General features: G+C 42.7%; 1 protein-coding gene and 1 long non-coding RNA gene across 8 annotated transcripts in view; one reads left to right on the top strand and one right to left on the bottom strand.

Annotated features, from left to right (window-relative positions):
• The window catches only part of LOC140491292 (protein CASP-like), a 618172-nt gene extending 601441 nt beyond the window's left edge, over positions 1–16731 (bottom strand). For all 7 annotated transcript variants that reach the window (XM_072589278.1, XM_072589273.1, XM_072589277.1 and 4 more), the window contains exon 1: positions 16582–16731. In XM_072589278.1, the coding sequence (XP_072445379.1) occupies positions 16582–16644 (63 nt within the window). In that variant the 5' untranslated portion in view covers positions 16645–16731. The remainder of the gene's footprint in view (positions 1–16581) is intronic.
• A 195-nt stretch (positions 16732–16926) lies between these two features.
• LOC140491293 (uncharacterized) overlaps positions 16927–27668 on the top strand; it is a 32295-nt gene continuing 21553 nt past the window's right edge. The window contains exons 1-2 of the long non-coding RNA XR_011963274.1: positions 16927–17148; positions 21104–21242. This is a non-coding gene — a long non-coding RNA (uncharacterized lncRNA). The remainder of the gene's footprint in view (positions 17149–21103; positions 21243–27668) is intronic.

Raw genomic sequence — 27668 nt, 5'->3', positions numbered from 1 at the left:
TGAACTGAAACTGCCTCTTCCAATTGCTAAAACACAAGAAACATTTTGTTGTTTTCTTGCTGTTCCAGACTTTTGAAATACTTATCCTGACAGCATTCACATTAGCCAAGTATCAATTTGTTAAAGGAAAATTAGTTTTGAATAACCTGAATGGAGTCCCCCAAGGGTTTGATTTTAGGACCATTGATTGTTGTTTATAATTGGCTGAATTGTTTAGGCAGTACAATTTAGAAGTTTATGGATTGTATAAAGCTTGATACTGTCATAAATAGTGAACAGATCAAAGACGACTGAGAAGGTTGAAATTGGCAGACACAATTTAGTGAAATTAAATGTGTGACTTTCTTCAAACTCATAACCACCTTGGCAAGGAAGGAACGAGAGAGGAAATGCAAAGACATTTCAGCAGGCAACATCATCTCTAGAGTTTCTCCATTCACAGGTCAAGCAATTCAATCAGCTCCCCAGTCATGAGCATGAAAAGTGAAGAAGCTAGCAACAGTGAAGAGCAGATCGGTACACATTGTGTCAGTGGCCTTCCTATGGACATTAAACCATGTGAGCTTTACCTTCACTTTCAATCATTTAAGGGATATGACTGTTCACTGATCAAGCTAAGATCACAACAGCCAGTTGGCTTTGTTACATTTAAACAGCAGAGCGAGAGCAGAAGCAGCAAAGAATGCTGCATTCACCTAGCCTACTGCTGCTGCAGTTGCAGTTGCTGCACTGCACACGCAGATGTGCTGGTATCCTCCAACTGAAGCATCTCTGCAAGGATGAAAGTTTCAGTTTTGCGATGCATTTAACTGTACCTATCCAAAAAATCAAAGTTCTCCGAGGAGTGATGCAGGAACAGACTGAATTTTCTTTTCAGGTTGGATTTTACTAAAGGGAGTTTCGGAGAACTGGCTCATTTCCTCTCAACTTGAAGGGGATGGAGTGGTCACAAAGGACTGTGGATTTAAGAACTTTACTAGTGAATCTTTTTTCTACATGGGAGGATTCTTCAAACACTAATTACTGTAACGGATTAGTTCTTTTTGTTGTTATAATCATCGTATGCTGCGTGTCAATAACTTGCTTAAATACTGGCTGTCAAGAGTCTGATGAAAGTTGGTCGTGCCATTGGTTATCATGAAATGATAAAAGGAGAGAATAAGAATGTGTATAAGGTATAAAAAGGCAAGGAAAGAGTTAAGTTTTGCATTTTGTGAAACAAGAAGTTCAGCTGAGCATGACTCAGATAAGAATTCAGTTAACAATGGGGTGCTGGAGGCAAGGGTAATGGATTAACAAGGTGGAAAAGCATTCATTATGTAGATCCATTTAACATGATGAGGCAGCATTCAGTATGTAATGTCATTAACAGAGTGAAGAAAAGTATTCATTACGTAGAGCCAGTTAACAAGGTTAAGAACATTCATTGTGTAACAGCAGATGGCTTAATCTTTACTGTTGACACTCGCTGATTGTAACCGTCACCCAATTAATATGTATCTTGCCTTATCTGGATGCTCATCCACGTAAAATGGCTGTATAGTTCATTGAGAAACTGCTCTTCCAGAGAAGACCGAGAACTCATGTCTCTGCGCACATGGGCAACCATTCTCTCTCCCTCCAGGGCCCAGAGTAAAGATGAAGAAGGTAAAACTATACCGAGCATTTTGCTTCAACTGAGGGGGAAAATGGGATGACACCACCACTTCCTCAGGCAGTTCATTCCACACACGAACCACCCTCTGTGTAAAACATTTGTCCTTCTTGTCTTTAAAACTCTCTCCTCTCACCTAGTCTTGAAATCCCTCATCCTAGGGAAAAGACACCTACCATTAACCCTATCTGTATCTAAACAGATTAGAGGAAACACCACAGCTACATTCAATCTTGTTCAAAGTAATTTAGTTACTCATGTACCACATATAGGGTAATCCAAAATTAATACTGTAGTTCTATTCATGAAATTTACTACATTAAGCAAAATTGCATTACTCTAAAGAAACTGATGTATGTACTCAGGTTATATTCCAGGAATGTCAATCAAGTACTGAATACAAGCACAAAGTTAATATAAAACACCAAATAGAGACAAAACATCCAAAAAGAACACCTTTTTTCATTTCTTGCCTCACTTACAAGATTGCTTATCTGGAGGTAGAACACCATAGATCTTAATCCGACTCATCTGTAACTCTGGAAATTGGAAGTTGTGGATTATTAGACTACCATCCTGCTACTTTAGAGGTAAGGAGCACTGAGGTTCCTTAGAAATATCAAAATATTATCCAGTTTTACTTGAGCTGCTGACTTTATAATCTCTCTACAACTCCCAGTAGCAACGAATGGCATCATTAAGAAGTCCCGCCACCTTGTAGCTCCATTCTCAGTCCGTATCATCCTCACCAAAAATATGAAATGTTAACTTAACCACCAAAATGCTTCTGCTAGTTTACTGGTGGTTAGAATTTTTAAGAGGAGCAAGGAATTCACATTTATCCCTTTTGCTGTTTTGACTGCCTGGCTAATGGACATGAAACAGTGAGTGGCGATATGGAGTTCTTTTTCAGTTGGCAACCTGTAACTAGTGGAGTTTCACAAGCATCTGTGCAGGGACCAGAACTGTTGACATTATACATGAATGATTTGGAGAAAGAAAGCAAATGTACAATAGCCAAATTTGCAGACAACACAAAAATAGGTAGAAAGATAAGTTTTGATAGGCATACAAGCAGCTGAGATAATGGTAAGTAAATGGACAAAAAGTTGGCAGTATAGTGTGGGAAGATGTGAAGTTGTTCATTTTGGAAAGAAGATCAAAGATCACATTATTTAAATGGAGAAAAATTGCAAAAAGATGTAATCCACAGAGACTTGGGGCACTTGTGCACGAAACACAAAGCTAGTACACAGATGCAGCAGGTGATTAGATAGGATAATGGAATTTTGGCCCTTATTTCAAGGGGCTTGGAGTTTAAGAGTAGAGATGTCTTACAGCAACTGAACAAGATGCTGATGAGACTACATCTAGAGAACTGAGAGCAGTTTTTGTTTTATTTAAGAGGGAAATACCAAATTTCATTAGAGGCAGTTCAGAGAAGATTTATGATGATGATCATTGGTATGAAGGGATTGTCTTATGAGCAAAGGCTAAACAGGTTTATTCACTGGAGTACAGAAGAACAAAAGATAATCTCATTAAAACAAAAAGAACTTTTAAGGAGCATGACAAGGAAATTATGAGAAATTGTTTCCCTCATGGGAGAGTCTGCAGCCAGAGGGCATAGCCTTTGAATAAACAGAAGCCAATTTAAACTGAGATGAATAGGAATTTCTTCTCTCAGAGGACTGAGGGTCTTTGTAACTCCTTGCCACAGAGAGCTGTGGGACAGAGTGCTGATGTACATTTAGGGTTGAGATAGATAGATTCTTCATCTGTAGGAAAATAAAGGCTGATTGGGAATTACAGGAAAGTGGGCAAGGTATGTCAGGTCAGACATGATCCTACTAATTGGTGGAGCAGACTTGAGGGGCCCAAGTCTGCAATAGCCTACACTGGTTTCTATTTCTTATGGTCTTACCTTTCCCACAATTGTTTTGCTTTCAACACAAAATTGCTTAGGAGCTGTGATAGATGTTTGAATAGCAAAAACAAGGTGGCAGATTATAATCTGAATGGCGACAGATTCGGCAAGGGGGAAGTGCAATGAAACCTGAGTGTTCCTGTACATTGTCGCAAGTAGACAGGTGCATCAGGTGATGAAGGCAAATCCCTTGTTAGCCTTCACAATGACAGGTTGAGTATAGAAGCAGGGATGTTGTGCTGCAATTGTACAGGGCCTTGGTGAGCCCACACCTCGAGTACTGTGAGCAAATTTAGTCTCCTTATCTAAGGAAGGATATTCTGACAACAGAAGGAGTACAATGAAGCTTTACCAGACCAATTTCTGGGATGGCAAAACTAACGTACATAGAGAAATGGGACTGGTTGGGACTGTATTCATCAGTGTTTCGAAGAACTTGATGGGGGTGGGGGGTGGGGAGGTGTGTGGAATCTCAGAAAAACTTAGAGGACTTTAACAGGACTAGACAGGGAAAATTTACAAAGAATGTTTCTGATGACCAGGGAGTCCAAGACCAAGGATCATAGTCTAAGGATACAGATAGTCCTTTTTTGAGAAGATTTGCAGCTCAGATTGATGATAATTACCTAAGTAATCTTGCTTGAAGGTTTGTTTTCAGATGTTTTGTCACGATGCTAGATAATATCAGTGAGTCTCTGGTGCAGCGCTAGCGGTATGCCCCGCCTCTCAATTTATAAGTCTTGGTTTCTTAAGGTGGGTGATGTTATTTCCGGTTCACTTTTTGTCCAAGGAACAAAGATATGCACAAGAATTCTTAAAGGCATGGCATTCTTACCAGAACTCCTTCAATAAACAAACAATCCTATCTGCCTTCCCTCGAAAAGAAAAAAGAATCGGAAATTACATCACCCACCTTAAGAAACCAAGACCTACAAATAAGAGGCGGGACATACCACCAGCGCTTCACCAGAGAATCTCACTAATGTTGTTACCTAGTACGGTGACAAAACTTCCAAAAACAAACCTTCAAGCTCAGTGAAATAACTTACATACTTATACAGGTGGCCCATTTAGGGCTGAGATTAGGAGAAATTCTTCACTAAAGCATGGTTAGCCTAAGGAATTCTCTACCACAGAAAGCAGTTGAGACCCAAACATTCGAATTTTCAGGAACTTGAAATAGTTCTTAGGGCAACAAGGATTTGGGGAGAAAGCAGAACAGGATGCGGAGTTAGATGATCAACCATGATTATGATGCATGGCAGACTCAAAGGACCAAATGACCTACTCCTGCTCCTATTTTCTCGGTAACTCAGGCAAGGAATAGCTCATTAGTTGACTGAGAAGGAACTTACTGAACTTAGGAGCACTGTAAGGAGAAGTCACAATGAACTTCAGAGTAATGGGCTGGGACAACTGGTGAAAGAACAGTGTGGAAACCCTCGTTAGCTAGGAAAGTCAAAGTGGGCACAATTGCAACGTTTAAAAGACATTTGGATAAATACATGAATAAGAAAGGTTGGAGGGATATGAGAAGTAGGTGGGTCTAGTTTAGTTTGGGATTATGTTCAGTATGAACTGGTTTGATCAAAGGGTCTGTTTCCATCCTGTATGACGGAAGCTGACAGTGGTTAAATGGAAGCATTTAGTGGACTAGAAAAGCAGAATAAAAAATTAAGAATTTCACTTTAAGGAGCACAGAAGGAAGGCTACATGTGGAAAAAATTCGAAGGCCCTGAGAATACTTGTTCGGCAATAGAAAAAAGACAACAATGCTCATACACAGCATTTTGTTAAGCATATGTCATTCCAACACTACCAAAAATTTGCTTTTAGCTTAAAATTTTTTCAGCCATACCCCAGCACTGAATATCTACCTCTAAAGCAAAGCAATACAGATATTATCAAACCATGGAGGCCCTCCTTAAAACACATGGATGTTTAAGCAGTGGATAGTTTGAAGTATTTTACTGTCATGAAACAAGTGAAATATCAGAAGCAGACAGTAGAAGGAGCTAGCATACTGTCTCAACAAAATTCAGTGACCAATTAACAGAGGCGCTGAAGCACATTTGATTCCTCTATCAGCTCTTAATCTTGCAAGTCACACAAAGAGTACATTCACACAGTCCATGTTACAACTTCAAAACTTCCCAAAGCATTTAAAACCAATAAAGTACTATTGAAGTACAGTCCAGTTCTACATTACTGGTGTAATACAGGAAACCAGCAAATCATGGTACCACTAATGGTCCACAAAGTACAATTAGGTAATAACTAGATAATATGCTTCAGCCATGCAAATCAAGAGATAAATAATAGCTAGGAAATCTAAGATGTTCCCGACTCTTCTCCAAACAGTGCCACAAGGTCTTTTGCATTAAACTGAGTCTTTGTCAGCTAATATCTACCAAAATATAGCAGCAGTGGCAGCACAATATCCCCTCAGTACAGCACAGGAGTATTAACCTAGATTTTGTGCTCGGTTCTCTGTTGATAGAAAATGGAATTCACACCATTGCTCAGATCTTTCGAAATGGGCGAGGGAGTAGCAAAACGAGAATTAAAACATCAACGTTGGTACGAACACTAGATTGGTGTCATGCTAGACAAAGTTGGCATTAACACCAATACAACTGCTCGGTTAAAAGCTGTAACTGGAGTCCATCAAATTACATCTCATTTCCTCAGATGATCCAGAGATAAAGACAAAGCAGCTGGGAAGCTTGAAAATTTTGAATCTTAACACTGAGTGCTATTCACTAAAGCATAAACTCTCTCAGCTAAAAGTCATGCAACACAGGTTAAGACTGGGATAACAGAAACATTCACAATGTGCTGACTAACTGCAGTCAGCACGCATTCCCCCTCTCCAGTGAAGAAAACTTAGTAGAACAAGCTGTTCGAAGTTACTTGCTTGCACAAAGTTATCAATCTTAAATAAATGTTATTGTGTGTGGCATTTCAGTATTCAGTGTGTCAATAGAACAATCATCACCCATTATCAGGACCTCAATTCCGGGGGTCAAAAAAATCACTTTTTTTTTCCTTAAAATAGATCCAAGATCTTCCTATGCTTCTTCTCTCTTCCAGAAGAATGTACGACTGTGAGAAATGATAGAGATAGCATGGAGGTTATTATGCCAAGAAAATGCGCATTGGGCCTGCTGGTCTTTTCTTGCTTATTGTATGTTTGTAAAAGCAAACAGGTTCAGCTCTCTATCTACACCTGGAATACTGCTTCTGCCCAAAACGTCAATTTTACTGCTCCTCGGATGCTGCCTGAACTGCTGTGCTTTTCCAGCACCACTCTAATCTAGACTCCGGTTTCCAGCATCTGCAGTCATTGTTTTTACCTCTCTATCTACACCAAAAAGGCACAGCCGTCCTACGGCGAGGAGCTGGACGGTCAAAATATTATAGATATTATAGATAATATTATAGATACCAGTTTTACACTTGAGTGCAAAGTGAGTTTCATTTCTGGAAAGGAGCAAGGATCACTGATTGACACTTTAGTGCCCTATCTGGTCCTGAAGAGAACAATCTTACTTGACACAATGCTCTCTTTAAATCACACAGCTGCGCAACAACTGGGAACATGCCACACAGCAACATACAGGCTATATACAAATAATATTTCCTTTAAAATGTATATATGCAAGACCTTGTGTCAATCGTAAAGGGATCCAAGGGCACAAAAAACCCAATTAAAAAACTATGAACAGACCGGAGTCTAACAATACAGTTAGAAAAGCACTGTATATTTTAGAACAAGACTTTGCTTTAACAAGAGGTTTTACAAGATGTACGCTATGCTTTACAAACTTAAGGCAGTTGAGGTTATAACTACTAGGGTATATAGTGTAGTATACTTGGATTTCCAAAAGTTATTCGATTAGGTGCTGCACAAAAAAATAATACACAAGGTATGGGCTCGTAGATTTGGAACCGATGTCTGAAGTGGATCTCTTCTTAGGCATTCCCTGAGGTGGAGGATGACTTGCTTCCACACTGGTTCCATGAATTCAGAGATGGCTGATGTGTCCAACGCATGATCTGCAGACTCTGCTACCTGGACGGCAGATTACGTTTGGAGCTTTTTTGCACTTTCTTTGAATCCCTCAATTTTTCCTTTATGTACTACCAAAATTTCTCAAACTGGTTGATGACTTCCCGAATGAGCTTTCTCCATTTTGGTCAGTCACAATCCTGGTTCTCCTTTTAGTTTTACCAGCTCAGGTTAGCTTTGAGGACATCGCTAAAAGCACTTCCACTGCTCTCCTGATGGGATCTAGTTCCAAGTACAAAAATTGCTTCAGGCATCTTGCGTCAGGTATACGAAATCCATATTCTGCTCAGTGAAGCTACCTTGATGCTGGACATATTGGTGTGAAAGAGGATGCTGCAGTTAGGCCATCTTTCTTGCCACCATGTTATAGCTAATGACATGACACTTCTGCAATGCTTTGACAAACCTGCCATAGATCTTCCAAAGCAGATAGGAACAGAGATCCCTGCTGTCCAGTAAATGTTTAGCTATTTTCAATCTACAATAATGACTTAAACATCAATAGAAAGAGAATCATGGATCAAAGTCTGCTAATGACAGAAAGCTAACAGGGTGTCCAAAGCTGTGGGGAAAACAAAAAGGTTCACGGAGTGGAAAAAAGGATAACATAAGAAGTTGTTCACTTTGGTTCAAGAATATGAAAGCAGTGTTTTTTTTTAAACAAGGCACGAAAACTGTATATGTTGGAGTTCAGGGAGCCTTGGATGTGCTCATACAAGGAACATTAAAGTTTAGATGTAAGTTTGCTCGCTGAGCTGGAAAGTTCATTTTCAGACGTTTTGTCACCATATCAGGTAGCATCATCAGTAAGCCTCTGGTGAAGCACTGCTGTTAGTGACCCGCTTTTTATTTATGTGCTTAGGTTTCCTTGGGTCAGTGATGTCATTTCCTGTAGTGATGTCAGTTCCTGTTTTTTGTTCTTAGGTGGTAAATGGGGTCCACATCCATGTGTTCGTTCAACGAAATGTCTAAAAATGAACCTTCCAGCTCAGCAAGCAAACTTACATCCAGAATCTCAACCTGAGCTACAAATCTTCTCAAAACTCACCAACATGAAAGCTTGCATGCATCTACTACAAATAATTAGGAAAGCAATGGCACGGTAGCAGTTAATAACCAAGCTAGACCAATACATCATTCCCGCCTCTGTAGCATTGTCTGTTTCTGCATCACTTCAACTCTTCTGCTACCAAAACCCTCAACTATGGTCTTGTTCCTATCAAGCATAATTATTCTAATATACTCCAACCGGCCTTCCACACTGCATACAAACTGAAGCGTGTGGAAACTACTTTCTCCTGGTCTACACTCTCCCTACCTCATCTCCACTGGCACTTTAACTCCTTCAAATTGATTTTTATGTTGGTGTAGACCTCCTGCAACAACTTTCAAAATTAGTAGCTAAAGTGTCATCACATGGACAGAACTCCACAGCGGTTGCACACCTTAGAGAAAATGTTACTTTTACCTCTCCATGATATCGGTACTTGTCTAGTTCCAGCCTCCTGTGCATCCCTAATTGTAACTGGTCCATTATGCTTTCAACTATCTGGGCCCCAGGTTCTGGAACTCCCTCAAACTTCTCCCTCTCTCTACCTCACTCTTCTCTCAACCTAATATTACCCAAACCTTTGGTCATCACATAGTTGGGCTTGGTCTCATATTTTGCTTCATATAGCTTCTAGAAAGCACCTTGGGCCATCTCATTACATTAAGGTAAAGTAGAAGTCAAGAGGCCATAATCCAGAGGACCATAGGGCTGCTCTCTCATTAAAAAGAAATGATGGGTGGTAGTTTAACCTGAGGGCCACCTCGCCTCAGGCAAGGGTACAATGTGAGAAGGACAGTCATTCATGGTGACCTCAGCTACTGCAGGAATTGAACCCACATATTAGCATAATTCTGCTTGCAAACCAGGTGTCCAGCTAACTGAGCTAATTAACTCCACTAGCTAGAGATGCTACTTAAATATAAATTATTGTTTGTGCATGAAATACATGTGATAGCAGATAGCTACGTGAATTAAGTTCAACATAAATCACTACTTAGACAAAGCGGAGACAGAGGAAGAAAATACAAGTACAGAGGAACCTCGATTATCCGAACGAGATGGGCGGGCACTATTTCGTTCAGATAAGTGATTATTCAGTTAAATCGATTAAATGCCTTTCCTCTAGGGCTCAGAGTTTTTTTTAAGTCTACTCCCCATTCAGGAGACGAGGCAGCAGCACACCTCTTGCGAGCCTCCACCCCACCCCCGTCCGATACTCCCTCCCCCTCTCCGGGGCAGCCAGACTGGACACCAACAAGACTGCTGCTGCTGCTGCCTTTGTGGGGAAGTCTCCAAATAGCACGCATACACACACACACACAACTTTTTACTGCAACGTTTTGACAGTTTCCACCTTTACTCTGTACAGGACAATGTTAGAGAGATTATCTGGGGAAGGGGGGGGGGGGGGGGGGGGGGGTTTAGGGTACACCCCTCTGTAGAAGTCCAGGGAAAGTGTGGGGGGAGAGAGAGAGGGCAGGAGGTAAGTAATTTGGGGATGGTGCCTGTTTAATCACTGTAAACAAAAGACATGATCAGTGCTGGAAACATGTCATTGATGTAATGCTTCTATCGCAACCACAAGATCTCCTTCGGATATCCAACATTCGGATAATTGATATTCGGATAATCGAGGTTCCTCTGTACTCATCTAAATCATAAATTTGGAAGCATGACAATGCTTCCAAATTTATACACAGAATGCAATGAAAGATATTGTATCAAATAAAAACAGTAGAAAATCATGTTTAATACAATACTAAATTCATTCACTTTAACAATTTCATTGTCTGCTACAGTTCTGCAAACCGCAAAGGTGCTGTTTCCTAGAGTGGATGTTTGTTCAAAGAACAAAGATCTTTCAACCCAGATTGCAACTGGGAGAAAACACAAACAAAATGTGCATTGTTTCTGTACCCGTAGATCACTGACAACAACTCTTCAGCAGAGATTCTCCAGCTTCCTAACAGTCAACTGTAAAAACAAATCTCATATTTAAATTGTAATTAGTTCATCGTTAATATTTCAACAGATTACTAGTGGTACCTCCTCTAAACTGTAATAGTCCTGACAGAATTGAATTCGATCTGAACTTGAAGTAATGTAAATCTACATAAATAAAGGAACTCTTTATTAATAGTATTTTTAATTTAAACTGTTATATTTCCAAGTAGCAGGTTAAACTTAAACACTGTGTGAGCAAGAGCAGCTTTTAGCGAATTCAAAACACAAATAAATCCAAATTTCTCACTCTCAAGTGAAAGTTTACTGAACTATTTTCACTATTCTTAAAAATAACCATTGACCAACAGAAAATCTATCCAAACATTATGTTAGTTCAAAACCGAAAATTCTTCATTCATTTTGTGCAATGCAAAAAGGAAAGAAAGATGGCCATAGTCCTCAGCCAAGCACTTCACAATCATCTAGGTGTCAAGTACAGCCCAAGGGGCCTCACCATCTCAAGAATGTTCAACACAAAGGCAGCTATTCTGCCTTGTCAAGGAAGGGTTTATGCATATTTAGAATTCAAAGCTGCTTCAACAGAAACTTCACATGTGAAATTAACTAGAAGCCAACTGCAGTCTCTTCACCGTATATATATTTCACCTCAAAAAGTAACTGGCATAAATATTATTTCAAAACATAGCCTCTATAAAACAAGTACTACCCTACCTTAAATTCAGAAGCTAAAATGTGTAAAACTTCTGAATTGTCCCTGTAATCAGTCTTTACTCAACTCCAATAAATTTATTAAAATGTATGTTTTATGTACTATATTGTAATTATAGTACGGAAATAGAATTTTACCACACTGCACCATGACAATGCTTTTCAATATAATGCTGAAAGATTCATTCTCTCTCTCACTCTGCTAAGACTACAGTTTGTTTGCATAAAACAAACTGCACTAGAGAATTAGAGTGAGAATGGTCATTTTCTTTTAACTGTAATAGATATAAAATTAGCCTTGGAAAATAATCAAACTAACATGCCCAATTTTTAAAAACTATTTCATCAAGCATAAACCCCTTTCACATCCCATACCTCAGCAATTATCATTTGGCAGATGGCCAAAGCTAGCTTTGAAATTTCAGGCTTGTATGAGTATCTAATAGACTTGCAGTAATTTTATATATAAAAAACACTAGTTTAACGAAGCTCAGGTCTAATCATTCTTTGCTATCAGTATTTTTACTCTTGAGCAGCTGGGGGAAATTACCCCATAATGACCAAATACAAATTCAAATTACTTTTAACAGGAACATTACCTTTAAGTGAAGTTATCTCCATATGGTAATTACTCTATAATTAAAGAGTATATACCAAGATTTTAAAGAACATTTTAAAATAACACAAGCTGCAGAGTTGTAGTAGCCAAACTAATGTAGTTTTTGCAAGTAAATTCATAAATGTTGATGCTTAATCATTTTTTATTTTGTTAATTTATCTTCAAAATCCAAAGAGTTATATTCAAAATGTTAGCATATATATTTAACTAATGTTTGTATGCTTCTGCAACAGGGAACAAATCAGAGGGTGAAAGGGTTACAACACCAACCCCCACTAAAGCTGTAAAAATGTATGGAACAATACATAGACACGCACTGTGATTATCATACCAGACACGCTTAGTCAGAATTCATCTTCAAAGTATGCTTCAGTAAACAAACAGAGGAGGATTAATGAAAAAGTGATTCAGCCTGCCGCCTAAGCACTATAAAAATTTGAAATAATTACATATGCTGAAAACACCAATAGCCCAAAAATACACATGGTTAAACTATTTCGCAATTGCAGTTGCCTGGTTCACTTAAGATATTTGAAATAACCTGGACAAGGACAATTAAAAGATGTCTTAGACCCACATTATTGATTAGTTACAAAAAGAGCTTTCCTGTGTCTCAAGACTGTTCACATACCATGCAAACTATGTTTTCAAGCACAATTCAAGCACAAGTGAATTGTTATTCTCAGACAAAAATAAGTCATTTCAGTCTATCTCTTAAAAAAAACCAAAACCTCAGAACCATGTTCAACCAGAAGGACTTCAAAGTTTCATATCCAAAAACACTCATCTTGTGTTCAATGCCAGAACCTGAATGTTGGATCCACTTATCACAGCACGATTACTACACAGTACCAACTGAGGAGAAAGTGAGGACTGCAGATGCTGGAGATCAGAGCTGAAAATGTGTTGCTGGAAAAGCGCAGCAGGTCAGGCAGCATCAACGTTTCGGGCATGAGCCCTTCTTCAGGAAGAAGGGATTCCTGAAGAAGAGCTCATGCCCGAAACGTCGATTCTCCTGCTCCTTGGATGCTGCCTGACCTGCTGCGCTTTTCCAGCAACACATTTTCAGCACAGTACCAACTGACCCAACCTCGTTTCTTTAACCAAGCTGCACCTAATGTACTCATTTGCCAGATCCTGTAATGTGCAACAACACATTATAAACACATTTGGTAAAGCTTTGTTATTGTACCAATTAATCCAACAACTTGATCTGAATTGCTTAACCATTACTATATCTAAGATCTATCACTGTATCCATTTATCAAAGAACTGTCACTGTGCAAAAGATGCTCTCCAGCATTGTATTCATTTACGAGTGCCATTCAAAACAAACTATACTACTGACTGTCATTACCACAGGAGAACCCCTTATTTTATGTCATTATGACTTTAAATTTTGATTACTCTATTGCATTATGGCACATCGCCTTCTTTTGTACACTTCATCATCGTTACTCATTGCAGCATCCCATTGGTATACAAGATGTCCAGGCATCATCATTCTGTAATAACAGATTGCCTGTATCTCACTCCATTACTGCATCCATTACTACATATAAATATTCCAATACACCTCTGACCAGTCTCCCACATTTTGCCCTCCAAAAACTTGAGGTCATCCAAAACTCTGTTCCTAACTCACACAAATTCCAATTCCCAACTATTGTTGTTCTTGATAACTAACACACTCAGTGAAGGAACATCTTGATTTTAAAATTCTCTCGGTTTCAAATCGCTCTATGATCTCCAGCATCTGCAGTCCTCACTTTCTCCTATGGCCTTGCTCTGTTTACTTCTGTAATCTTGTCCAGCTCACATATCTCTAATGTTGATACCTTGAATATCCCCAATTTAAAATATTTTCATCGATAGTATAGTAGCATTCAATTCCTGTATCTAGGCTTGAAGCTATGGAATACTTTCCATAAACTTTTCTACTTTGCTATCTTTCTTTAAGGCACTTGTGAAAATGTATTTCTTCGAGTTTGCTCTTGGTCATCTCACTTAATATCTCAGTAGGGCTCAATGTCACATTTTGGTTTATGATGCACATATGAAGTCCTTAAAGGCTCCTAATAAATTGTTGCTGTTACTGTGCCCAAATACTGCAATCCATTACTGAACTACATGTCAAACACTGCATCATATTCAAGCAACTAAGTGCCCTTGCTGCACACAATTAAGATACCGGACATCATTACTTGTTCAGATCCCCATCACTGCATCCAAATGCAGTTTCCGCTCTCCAATCCCACGACAGTAGCAGTTCCAAAATCCAGCACCCTACTACTGCATCACCTCCCAAATCCGACTGCAGCACTAGCATTCCAATCGTGCAAACAATGGCTGCAGCACCAGCTCCACAAATCCCATTCCCCATAACAGCACAGATTCCCAAACTTTAATTCTCCATTACAGCATGAGATATCCAAACCCTGTTCCCATTAGAGCACAGGATCCAAATGTACTCACCATCACAGCAACCAGATTCCCAAATTGTGACCCATCCCACAAGATATCCAAATCTCACACCCATTACAGCAATGGCATTCCCAAATCCACTACAGCCAGAATTCTCCAAATTTCTCTCCCCATTACAACAGTGGATCATCAAATCTTGTTCTCCAGTGTACAGTTGTGGATCTTCAAAGCCAAACCTACAGTACAGCACCAATCCCACAATTCAGCTTGTTAAAGCCAAGGAAAATCAATCCTGCACTCCATTAAATTTAAATCCCAAGTCCTGCAACACATTCCTTCCCTGAATCGCCAATCCCACACACCTTTCCATCAAAGGTCCCCAATCTCATATCCCCAATCCAAGTCCCATTACATTCCCACTCCCCATTACATTCATGGATCACCGATCCTGCACCACCTTCCAGAACTAGATCTCCAATCCCACACTTACTGCAGCCTCGGGCCCCAAGTGCAGCCTACCCAATCCTCTCAGGGCTCCCCAAACCTGCACCGACTGCAATACCAGATTCAGAATCCCACACTCTGCCCTGATCCCAGATCTCCAATTCCGCTCCCTATCCTAAATCCCATTCAAGCACCTTTCCCAATCCCAGCCTCAATCCTGCAACTTTTCCCACATTCCCAATCCTTGTATCCTGTCAGGATCCTCAATCCCCTATACCTTTACAGTTCCAAATGCCCCATCCCACATCCCTTTCCAATCCTCCATACCCAGTCCCAGATGCACACCCCACTCTATCCTGTCATGCCAAATCTCATACTGTTCAAGTTTCAGATCCCAAATGCCATACTCTGTCCCAGTTTCCCTCACCAGCAATCCTGCATCCCAATCTCACACCCTTTCCAATTGCAGCTTCTCAATCCAGTTTCCCCCCCCCCCCACAAACCATCTACTGATCCTCAATGACACATCCTGTTCTAGTCTCAGATCCCAATCTCCCACCATTCTAGCTCTGCATCCTAAATCTCACACCCTGTTCCAGTTACCCCCAATCACGTATTCCCAATCCCACACCCTTTCCAATTCTGGATTTTCAATCCTGCACCGTGTCCAGGTCCAGGATCCCCAACACCCCCTCCCGCCCCTTATCCCAGTCCCGGAATCGTTATCGCCGCGCTCTATCCCAGTCCCAAATCCCCAAACCTTCACCTTAACAAATGTAGGAACCCCCCCCCCCCCTCCCGCCCATCCTGTTCCCAACTCCATCCAGTGATCCCCGATCTCGCACCCCACCAGAACACATTGTTGCCCCAGCTACCCCTATTGCCGAGGTCCATCATTGCAACGAGCCTCAATGAGACGCTGCAAGCCGCCGCCGAGGGCAGCCACTCAGGCTCATCGTCAACACTCCCTCTTCATTAATCTGACGGCCTGATTAGAAAAAAAAGTTTTCATAAACCCCCGAGCTTGAACACAAAGTGGAGGAGCGGAGCAGATCCTGCCACTCTCCGCAACCATTGCCGGTCCGCCCGAGTTCCGGACGTCAGGGAGGAGCAGGGCCTTGGAAAGCCTCCGGCCGGGGCACGTTCGCAACTTCAAGCCCGGGGGACCGCCTACCCCCCGACCCTGCCGCCCCGTCAGACTCCTGGCCGCTGCTCCACATTTCACCCGGCCGGCGAATGCCGCGGCCTGTCGCAGCCTCCGGCCGGCTCCCCATGGGGACAGCCGTCCGACTGTGAGGCTCTCGGTGTCGGCGCGCTTCCAAATGGAAGCCGCTTGGTGCTGGCTCTCTGAGGGAGGAGGGAAGAGGCCGGCTACAGCTCAAACTTTCCCTCCTCCTCAGGGCAGCCGACCTGACTCCCCCTCTCCGCCCCCCCCCCGGTCGGAAAAGTTACAATAAACTGTGGGGTAAAGGCGCCCCTGCAGCCGCCAGGCCTCGGCCTCAGGGCCCGGATCAGATCGCGGGCGCCATCTTGGCTGCTGGCGGCTGATCGATGATTGAACACAAAAGCAGCCGAGGGATCAATTCCTGATCAATCACAAAAAGCCCGCATCCCGGCGCCCGAAGCCGGCCAATACCGCCACTGTCCGGCCAGGCCCAAAGTCCAGACTACCCGGTGGGCCGTGCCGCCCTCCCGAACTCCCCCGACCGCTGCTGACCTGAAGCAGTTGTAAATCAAATTTCTTCCAATATTGAAACATCGATCCCACATTGGCGGCCATCTTGAGACATATTGAGGCGATAGAGAGCGAGCCTGGATTGGAGTTCCTGCACGGAGGGGGAGGGGGAGGGGGAGGCGGAGATCCACAAAACCCGGTACGTCACTCACACACAGCGCGGAGCCGGATCCACCAGTACCAACCTGCCCGGCCAGTCGTCACTCGGCCGCCCACATCCTGATCCCGAATTCCGGGATCCGGCTCCCATAGCCGCTGGGCTGAGCACACCAACAAATAAAATAGGGAGCTTGCATCGTGCAAGCGATACATCCCATTTAAACCCGCTGCATTTTCACCCCAATGTTTTCTTTAACATTTAAAAAGGCGACCACTCGATACAGAGTGCTTCTTGGATGTGCAACTAAAATATTTTTCTTCTTTCCAGTTTTGTTTATTTTGCCAAGTAGCTTGTATTTTGCATCCTGCTGTGTTTGTGTACTCTAACATTGCGATTTCTTTCTCTGGACTTAGGATTCGACTCCATAAAGAAAGGGAACACCAAAATATGTCAGTTATTTGTGTTTTTTTCAAGTTAAGACTATGATTGATGATCCTTTAAAAACTCGTAATGTTTAATCAAAGAGACTTGGCGCTACATTGCAAACCACTTGAGATGTTCTGACTGTTCGGAACACAGTTTAACCTCAAATCCCCAATTCCTCCCATGCCACCAGCGAACTGATGTGATCCCGAATTCTTTTTTTACAAAGGGCAAACAACTTTCACACTTTTCATTGAGTTTAGGGTTTTTTTAAAGCATTTGAAAAATATCTCAACGAAATTTAAAGTGCGCAACACGAATGTTTAAATGTCTTAATGCTGTTTAACATATTATCTAATCAAATTTTCATCAGTCTTTCTCTTTATTTTCAGCCTTTCATTTGCACAGTGTGTGATTATCAAGGTAGAATTCTACTCATCTGGCGACATGCCCAAAAGTGGTTCAGGATCACAATCTTTGACTTGGGAAATTTGTCATCACTGTTCCTCACCCACCACTCATTGCTGCTCCATGTGACGCATGGGAGCTCTGAGCATTTATTTGTTCCTTCTCCTATCTCAGACGCTTGCAATATTCCGCCATGAATTTAAATATTATTTGGTAACTCGTTATAATATCTCAACGAAATTGAGTTTCACCAATTATTTCTGGTTTTATTTGTTTAAGTCCTCCAGCATCCGCAGTTCTTTGTTTCATCGTATTTCGGTGCGCCTCTTTTCCAGTCTTCGTTCGCTGCATCCATGGTGTGTTATTAACTATATAATTACCCCCAAAGGGAGTTTGATAATTATCTAAAGGAAAAATGTAAGATCACGGGGGAATGGGACTAGTTAAGTTGTATTTGCAGAGAGGTGGCACAGACAAATAGGGCTGAATGGTTTCCCTCTGTGCTCTAAATATTCTATGATTCATGATTCTATTAGGTATGTCTTTATTTTGATAAGAGACAAAAAAAAACTGCAGATGCTGGAATGCAAGGTAGACACGCAGAAGGCTGGAACAACACAGCAGCCAGGCAGCATCAGGAGATGGAGAAATCAACATTTCGGGTGTAAACCTTCATCTAGTCCTGAAAAAGGGTACACCCGAAACGTTGACTTCTACACCTCCTGATGCTGCCTGACGTGGTGTGTCCTTCCAGCCTCCTGTTTACTTCGATAAAGCACATTTAATCTTTCCCCATATCTTTTTCAGCTGGATCACAAAAGTGGGCAGGGCTGGGAGTTATGAGGAGGAATCAAATATTCTTCAACAGCTGTGAATGGGCAGAAATTGGCTGATGGAATACGAGGAGAGATGAATGGTTATCCATGTTGGTAGCAAAAAAAAAGTATTTCCTAAATGATTACAGTCTGAAAAGTGTTGAACTTCAAGGGACTTAGGTGTTCTTGTTCATTATCACTGAAAATGGGGTTGCAGGATCTAGAACCAAGGGACTGAGATTAGGAGAATTTTCTTTCCTCGGGGAGCTGTGGAGATTCAGTGACTGAGTATGCTCAAAACTGAGATTGATTGTTTTCTAAATTTGAAAACCAACAACAGAGATGGGAAAAGTGCAGGAAAATGGTTTTAAAGATCATATATGATTAGTCATTTAATGCTGGAGCAAGGCCGAGGGTGATTGGACTACTTCTCGTTCCATATCGGTACAGGCTTGGAGGGCCGAAGGGCCTGTTCTTGTTCCGTACTTCTCTTCTGCTATTTTATATTCTTATTTCGACTTCCTGCCCGGTGACTCCCTTCAGGATATGCTGGAGCTTTCGATGAACTTTCAGTTGAAGTATATATCCACTAACAGGTCACCTCAAGTCGAATATTATCCTGACCTTGAGTGTGCATCCCTGCTCCTTAACATCATAGAGTAGAACAGCTTAGATCATTGTAATTGGACCCAAATCCTCCTTCACCTTGGGACCGCCTTCAACATTGCAACCACTGCCTTCTCAAAGACAATACTGGGCTTGCCGATAACATCCAAAGCCTGTGAATGAAAACTAAACGTCATTCTTCTTGATTTCTTGGAGTTCCATGGCAGCTGCTAAGAGCGACTAACCTACCCACCAGTCAAAAACTTCCCTTCAGTTGCTGCTCCTGATGCAGTGTCACATGGGTCAACTGCATACCCGGCATGAAGACAGCGATCGGTTTCCTCTTTGTTGGAATTTCTCTTGGAATGCAAGGAAGGGTTATCTCCAGCACCATTTCAACAGGAGATACTGACAGATAAGGGGCGAAAGTGAAAGCTTTGCAATATACATTTCCTCAAAATTCCATGGAATTGCAATCTATGTGACCATGAGGAATAGGCGGCATGTCCCAGTTTCTTCCTGAAACCAGTAAGGTGCGCAGTAATACGGAGAGATTCAACGTTTCCTCGGAGACCTATCTTGGCTGCTGACGAGTTCCTGGTCTTGCCCGGTGGTAGGGAATAACTTTCTGTAACTGTGCTGAGGAACCTGATGGCTACCAGCACCACTCAAGGAAACCAAGCTTCGTTTTCCTTGCTCCTGGCCCTTTCTTGGTGACCAATAGAAACATTCGCAGCTTTCGCCTGTTTTTCTCACAGTCCTGCTGAAGCTGATTGATAATCATATGGTCACCATCCTTCCCGCTGTGCTTCATTGAGATGAGTCAGCGACTTTAACTCCTTCTGTGCTGTCCAATTTATTAGAATCTGGCGGACCCGCCTGAGGGGATGTCTAGTACAGGTTCCCTGTAGAGCAGGCCTCCTGCTATAAGCATTGAGTCCACTCTTTGTCCGAGATATCCCTTGCCAAACCATGCTGAGTCTAGATAGTGATCTCTTCACCATCTGGAAAACAACTCTTTCACAGAACCTGCCATGATTTCCCATCGCCTATGTTACAAAACAGCAATACTGCGTTTACATTGTGCGATTTAGAGACTAAGAGAGAGTTTAGAAACCGGCAGGGAGTGGGAATAAAGGAAATTCCTGTGTTTAGAAAGCGAAGTCCCCTCGTGAGCCGTGCCGGGCCCTCCATTTCTCACTGCATTTGGCAGTGGGATGTTTGAAAATGCCACGACGTTAAAATAGACAGTGTGCAATTTAGACAGTTATAAAAAGTTGCGAAGGGGCTTTGAAAAATTCAGCGACTAGGAGAAGCCATGGGACATTGCGTCCTATGTAGGTAAGTGTGGTGACGTTTTGAACTCAAAAGAGGCAATGGTGTGGAACTGCAGAGGAGAAAAGCAATTTGGAAATCCACAACATCAAACGCCATCAAGAGCCAGGAATGAGGTACAAAACTAATTGACGAGGAGAATGCATGGTCACTGTGAGCTGAAGGGAGGCTGCAAAACCAAGTGAGAAAAGTTGGCTTCAGATAGGTGTAAACCGCGCTTTCAGGGTTAGTTTATCAGGACGCGATTTAGAAAATCAAATAAAATCAAAATACTGTGGATGCTGGAAATCTGAAATAAAAACTGAAAGTGCTCGGGAAACTCAGCAGGTCTGGCAGCACCTGTGGAGGGAGAAAACCCAGATCGAGTTTCGTGTTCAATGGCTTTTCTGCATAAAGTGTAGAAGGTTTGCCTTGTTATTCATGTGCTAGAGATGGGATGGGATTTGATAGGGTGGATATGGAGGAAATGTTTCTTCCAAAAGGATGTTTAAGTGGAGAGAGGGTTCACTCAGAAAGCACAATGCACAGACACGGTGGAGGGGGTAATGATTCCTCTGGGCAACATGGATGGGGAGGAACAGGGCTGCTTAAAACAGGACCGAGAGTCCTTGAAACTTGAAATCAGGCCGCATTTTTACACATACAGGAGATTTATGCTGCTGAAGTAACTGAGGCTTTGAAGACTGAAACGAGGACCTGTTGTTAAGTCTGGACATCCAATGTCAGTCTAGAGCAACAGAGAGCAAATGAAGCTAAGCTTCAGACCAGCCGTCACCCAGTTAATAGTTTAACACAGCTCTTGGTTCTTCTGTTGCAGCTCCTGCTCTCGAGACCTTTGTATTCCAGAAGCAGAGAGTTTGAACTTCTCCCCGGAACTGGAATACCCACAAGCAGGTCGTCTCAGGCCAACATGATCCAAGCTGCGATCCATGCAGCCCAAAATATCTGCAACAAAGGTGACTGACATCCGCTCAAACTGAAGAAGTAAAGGCAGAGATTGCTGGCAAAACTCAGCAAGTCCGGCACCATCAATGGGGAGAAAGCAGAGTTAACGTTTAGGAAAAAAATGCTCTTGATGTTGAAGGTGGAGATGGAATCCAGAGAGAGAGAGAGAGAGAGAGCCAAATGAAAGGAACATCAAACATTACAGCATAGTACAGGCCCTTTGGCCCTCGATGTTGCTCCAATCTGAAGCCCATCTATCCGACATTGTTCCATTTTCATCCATGTGTTTTTCCAATTACCATTTAAATGCCCTTAAAGTTGGTGAGTCTACCACTCTTGCAGGCAGGGTGTTCCATGCCCTTACTACTCTCTGAGTAAAGAAACTACCTCTGACATCTGTCCTATGTCTATAACCCCTCAATTTAAAGCGATGCCCCCTCGTGTGACCCATCAACATCCCGAAGATAAAAGCTCACACTGTCCACCCGATCTAACCCTCTGATTATCTTATACGTCTCAATTAAGTCACCTCTCAACCGTCTCTCTAATGAAAACAGCCTCAAGTCCCTCAGCCTTTCCTCATAAGACCTTCCCTCCATATCAGGCAACATCCCAGTAAATCTCCTTTGCACCCTTTCCAAAGAATCCACATCCTTCTTATAATGCAGTGACCAGAATTGTATGCAACACTCCAAGTGTGGCAGCACCAGAGTTTTGTGCAGCTGCAGCATGACCTCATGGTTCTGAAACTCAACCTCTCTACCAATAAAAGCTAACACACCGTATGCCTTCATAACAACCCTATTGACCTCGGTGGCAACTTTCAGGGATCTATGTACCCGGACACTGAGATCTCTCTGCTCATCTACACTATCAAGAATCTTACCATTAGCCCAGTACTTTTTATTCCTGTTGCTCCTCTCAAAGTGAATCATCTCACACTTTTCCACATTAAACTCCATTTGCCACCACTCAGCCCAGATCTGCAGCTTATCTATGTCCCTCAGTAACCTGCAACATCCTTCAGCACTGTCCACAATTCCACTGATCTTAGCGTCATCCGCAAATTTACTAACCCATCCATTTACTATGACCTCATCCAAGTCATTTATAAAAATGACAAACGAAAGTGGCCCCAAAACACATCTATGCAGTACACCACTGTTAACTGGACTTCAGAATGGACATTTCCCACCACTCTGTGCCTTCTTTTAGCTAGCCAATTTCTGATCCAAACTGTTAAATCACCCTCAGTCCTATGCCTCCGTAGATTGTGCAATAGCCTACTGTGGGGAACCTTATCAAACGCCTTACTGAAATCCAAACACACCACACCAACCGCTTTACCCTCAGCCACCAGTTTGGTCACTGTCTCAAAAAACTCAATAAGGTTTATGAGGCCTGACCCATCCTCACAAAGCCGTGTTGACTATGCCTAATCAATTTGGGCGGCACGGTGGTACAGTGGTTAGCACTGCTGCCTCACAGCGTCAGAGACCCGGGTTCAATTCCCAACTCAGGCGACTGACTGTGTGGAGTTTGCACGTTCTCCCCATGTCTGCGTGGGTTTCCTCCCACAGTCCAAAGATGTGCAGGTTAGGTGAATTGGCCATGGTAAATTGCCCATAGTGTTAGGTAAAGGGGTAAATGTATGGGAATGGGTGGGTTACGCTTCGGGGGGTCGGTGTGGACTTGTTGGGCCGAAGGGCCTGTTTCCACACTGTAAGTAATCTAATCTAATCAATTTATTCCTTTCTAGATGAATATCAATTATATCTCTTAGAGCCTTTTCCAACACTTCACCCACAACTGAAGAAAGGCTCACTGGTCTATAATTGCCAGGGTTATCTCTATTCCCCTTCTTGAACAAATGGTCAACATTTGCCATCCTCCAGTCTTCTGCCACTATTCCTGTCGACAACGATGACATAAAAATCAAAGCTAATGACTCTGCAATCTCCTGTCTAGCTTCCTACAGAATCCTAGGGTAAATCCCTCTGGCCCAGGGGACTTATCTATTTTCACACTTTCCAGAATTGCTAACACCTCCTCCTTGTGAACCTCAATCCCATCGAGTCTAGTAGGCAGTATCTTAGTGTTCTCGACAGCACTGTCTTTTTCCAGTGTGAATACTGCTGAAAAATATTCATTTAGCATTTCCTATCTCCTCAGACTCCATGCACAATTTCCCACTACTATCCTTGACTGGCCCTAATCTTTCCCTCATCATTCTTTTATTCCTTACATACCTATAAAAACCTTAGAGTTTTCCTTGATCCTATCTGCCAACGATTTCTCATGTTCTCTCCTGGCTCTTCTTAGCTCTCTCTTTTGGTCTTTTCTAGCGAACCTGTAATTCTCAAGTGCCCGAACTGAGCCTTCACATCACATCCTAACATAAGCCTTCTTCCTCCTGACATGTACATACGTATCAAGGACACACAGTAGCTGTTCCTTGAATAGGCTCCACATTTCAATTGTGCCTACCCCTGCAGTTTCCTTCCCCATCCTATGTATCCTAAATCTCACCTAATCACATCATAAATGCCTTCCCTCAGCTACAACTCTTGCCCTGCAGTATATGCCTCTCCCTTTCCATCGCTGAAGTAAACATAACCGAATTGTGGTCACTATCATCAAAGTGCTCACATACCTCCTAATCTAACACTTGGCCGGGTTCATTACTCAGCACCAAATCCAATGTGGCCTCCCCCTCCTTGTTGGCCTTTCTATATACTGCGTCAGAAAACACTCCTGGAGACATTAGACAAAAACTGACCCATTGAAAGTACTTGAACTATCGTATTTCCAGTCAATATTTGGAAAGTTAAGCCCCCATAACAACTTCCTGTCATCCTCGCTTCTATCCAGAATCATCTTTGCAATTCTTTCCTCTAGATCTCTGGAATTAATCGGAGGCCTGTAAAAACTCCCAAAGGGTAACCTCTCCTTTCCTGTTTCTAACTTCAACCCATGCTATCTCAGTAGACAAGTCCTGAAATGCCCTTTCTGCCATTGTAATACTGTCCTTAACTAAAAATGCCACATCTCCCCCTCTTTTACCATCTTCTTTGAGTTCTGACTGAAACATCTAAAGCCTGGAACCTGCAACAACCATTCCTGTCCCTGGTCTATCCATGTCTCCAAAATGGCCACAATATCGAAATCCCAGGTACCAACCCATGCTGCAAGTTCACTCACCTTATTCCAGATGCTCCTGGCATTGAAGTAAACATACTTCAAATCACCTTCCTGTTTGCTGGTGAATTCTTGTGACTGTGAAACCTCATTTCTAACCTTACTGCTCTCAACTTCCTGGACACTGGAACTACAATTTTGGTTCCCATCCCTCTCCTGCATTGGTTTAACCCCATCTGAAGAGCTTTAGCAAATTCCCCCCTCCCCCCCACTCCCCCCCACTCCCAGGATATTGGTACCCCACTGGTTCAGGTGTAGACTACCCTGTTTGTAAAGGTCCTACCTACCCCAGAATGTGCCTCAATTATCCAGGTATCCAAAACTCTCCTCCTATGCCATCCCAGTAGCCACGTGTTCAATTCCCCTCTCTCCCTATTCCCCACGTTGCAAGCACGTGGCACGGCAACAAACCAGAGATAACAACTCTGTTTGTTCTAACACTTTAAGGTTGCACCCTAGCTCCATGAATGTCTGCCTTAAATCCCTATCCCTTTTCCTACCTATGTCGTTTGTGCCTATGTGGACCACGAGTTGGAGTTGCTCCCCCTCAAGGATCCTGAAAACATGATCCAAGACATTACGAACACTGGCACCTGAGAGACAACACAACAACCTTTAGTCTCTCTCGTTCCCACAGAACCTCCTATCTGTATGGACAGTCCAGTGACTAATGCTCTGCTCATCTCACCCATTCCATTATGAGCAACAGGTACAGACTCTGTGCCAGAAACCTGTACCCCATGGCTTAGCCCTGGTATGTCGTTCCCACCAACAGTATCCAAAACTATATACTTGTTATTGAGGGCAACAGCCACAGGGGATCCCTGGACTATTTGCTGGTTCCCCTTCTGTCCCCTGACGGTAACCCATCTGCCTTTTTCTTATACCTGAGGTATGACTACTTCCCGTAACTCTCCACAATAACCCTCCCTGCCTCCTGAATGATCTGGAGTTCATCCAGCTCCAATTCCAGTTCCCTAACACAGTTTTTGAGGAGCTGGAGTTGGGTGCACTTCCTGCAGAGTGTCAGCAGCGACACTAGCAGTCTCTCTTACCTCCCATGTTCTGCAGAAGGAACATTCAACTGCCCTAACCGCCATTGCCACTATTCTAAATTCCCAAAGAAACTGTAGAAAAATAAAGAATAAAAAAAAACCTAAGTTACCTTCCCAGTTTTGGTGCACAGAACATTTTTTTTGGTTAGAGGAGGAAGATGATTAGGAGACACTACCTAAGTAGTGTTTCAGGTAAAGCAACCCTCCAAATATATTATTTCACTTACTCACTGTCCTGTGTCTGCTCCTGCTCAGCATGTACTCCACAAGATAAGTTTTTGAATCAGTGATTCACTTTCCCGTCAACCCCCTGGTTGACATTCCCACTCTTCCTGCTTGTGAAATAAAAATAGAGGGCCCCTTCACTCAAGGTAAGGGTTTAAATAGTGATTTACCTTCCCGTCAGTCCCCAGGTCCACACAGGAAGTCTTCCTGCTGCTGAAACAAAAAGGAGAAGGTAAACACGGGGATCATGGATAGCAGGCCAAGACAGAAGAACTAAAGGTGTGGTGCTGGAAAAGCACAGCCGGTCAGGCAGAATCTGAGAAGCAGGAGAATCGACATTTCAAGCTAAAGCTCTTCATCAGGAAGTACCTCAGGCTCCTCATTCATTCCTGATGAAGGGCCCTGAATGAAGAACTTATGCTCGAAATGTCGACTCTCCTGCTCCTTGGATGCTGCCTGACCGGTTGTGCTTTATCAGCACCATATGTTTTGACTCTGATCTCCGGCATCTGCAGTCCTCACTTTTTCCAAGATAGAAGAACACTTAATAAGTGATATTAAGAGTTGAGGGTAGCAGAGACTGAAGGCATCCCATACCCTGTAATGTGATAACAGGCCTAGGAATGGGTGAGAATGGGTGACTGTGACAAAGGCAATCTATCTCATAACAGGACCAGGATATGGGATTTTTTAAAGAATCTGAAAGGATGAAATCAGGCTGTAAATTTATTGAACTTGATATTGAGTCCTAGAGGTTGCATGGTCCCCAAGTGAAAAATGAAATGTTGTTATGTGAGTTTGTGCTGAGGCTCACTGGAACACTGCAGCAGGCCTGTGGCAGAAATGTTGGCAACACAGTGGACTGCTGAAGTGGCAAGCAGCTGGAAGCTCAGACTCATGTTTACGGATAGAATGTCAGTATTTTACCGAGTAGTCACCTAGTCTATGTTCCTCTACTCAGTTTAAAGGAGACCACATTTTTAAAAGTGAATACAATAGACTAGATTGACTGAAGTACAGGTAAATCACTGCTTCACCTGGAAGGTGGGTGTGGGACATTGGATGTTGACGAGGGAGGAAATAAATAGGCAAGTATTACATCTTATGCGATTGCAGGCAAGGATGCTGCTGAGATCATTATTATAGAATCCCTACAGTGTAGAAACAGGCTATTTGGCCCAAAAAGTCCACACTGATCCTCCAAAGAGTATCCCACCCAGACCCATTCCTCTACTGCTCTGTATTTCCCCTGACTAATGCACCAAGCCTCCACATCCCTGAACACTATGGGCAATTTAGCTTGGCCAATCCATGTAATCTACACATCTTTGGATTTTGGGAGGAAACCGGAGCACCCAGAGGAAACCCACACAGACACGGGGAGGATGTGCAAATGACAGATAGTTGCCTGAGGCTGGAATCAAACACAAGTCCCTGGCTTTGTGAGGCAGCAATGCTAACCAGATGTGGGGAGATGTTGGGAATGGAGGAGGGCTGGACCAGGGATTCCAGATGTGAACTGTCTCTGTGGAAGGCTGACAAGGGATGGCAGGGGAATAGGTGTCTGGTGGTGGCATCCCATTGGAGGTGGAAGAAATTATGGCTTTTAATACTTTGAATGTGGATACTGGTAGGGTGGTAAGTGAGGACAAAGGGGCTCTATCATTGTTGTGGGAGAGAGGGAAAAGATAACGACTGAATTGTAAGAGATGTGTTGGCCATGTCCAAGTGCCCTTTCAACCACGGTAGCGAAGAATCCTCAGTTGAGGAAAAAGATGAAGATTTCGTAGGCCCCTTGTTAAAGTTGACATCACTGGAACAGATGTGCCAGAGAGGGAGAAACTGGGAGAATGGGATGGAGTCCTTACAGGAAGCAAGATTTGACAATATAAAGTAGGGAGAGCCAATGGGTTTGCCATGGCCAGCCCACCCCCAGAAATGGAAACAGAGACATCCAGG

This window comes from Chiloscyllium punctatum, chromosome 19 (genome assembly GCF_047496795.1).
Source record: "Chiloscyllium punctatum isolate Juve2018m chromosome 19, sChiPun1.3, whole genome shotgun sequence".
NCBI lineage: Eukaryota > Metazoa > Chordata > Chondrichthyes > Orectolobiformes > Hemiscylliidae > Chiloscyllium > Chiloscyllium punctatum.
The sequence above is the reverse complement of the archived record's forward strand: the minus strand, read 5'-3'. Positions and strand labels throughout refer to the sequence as shown.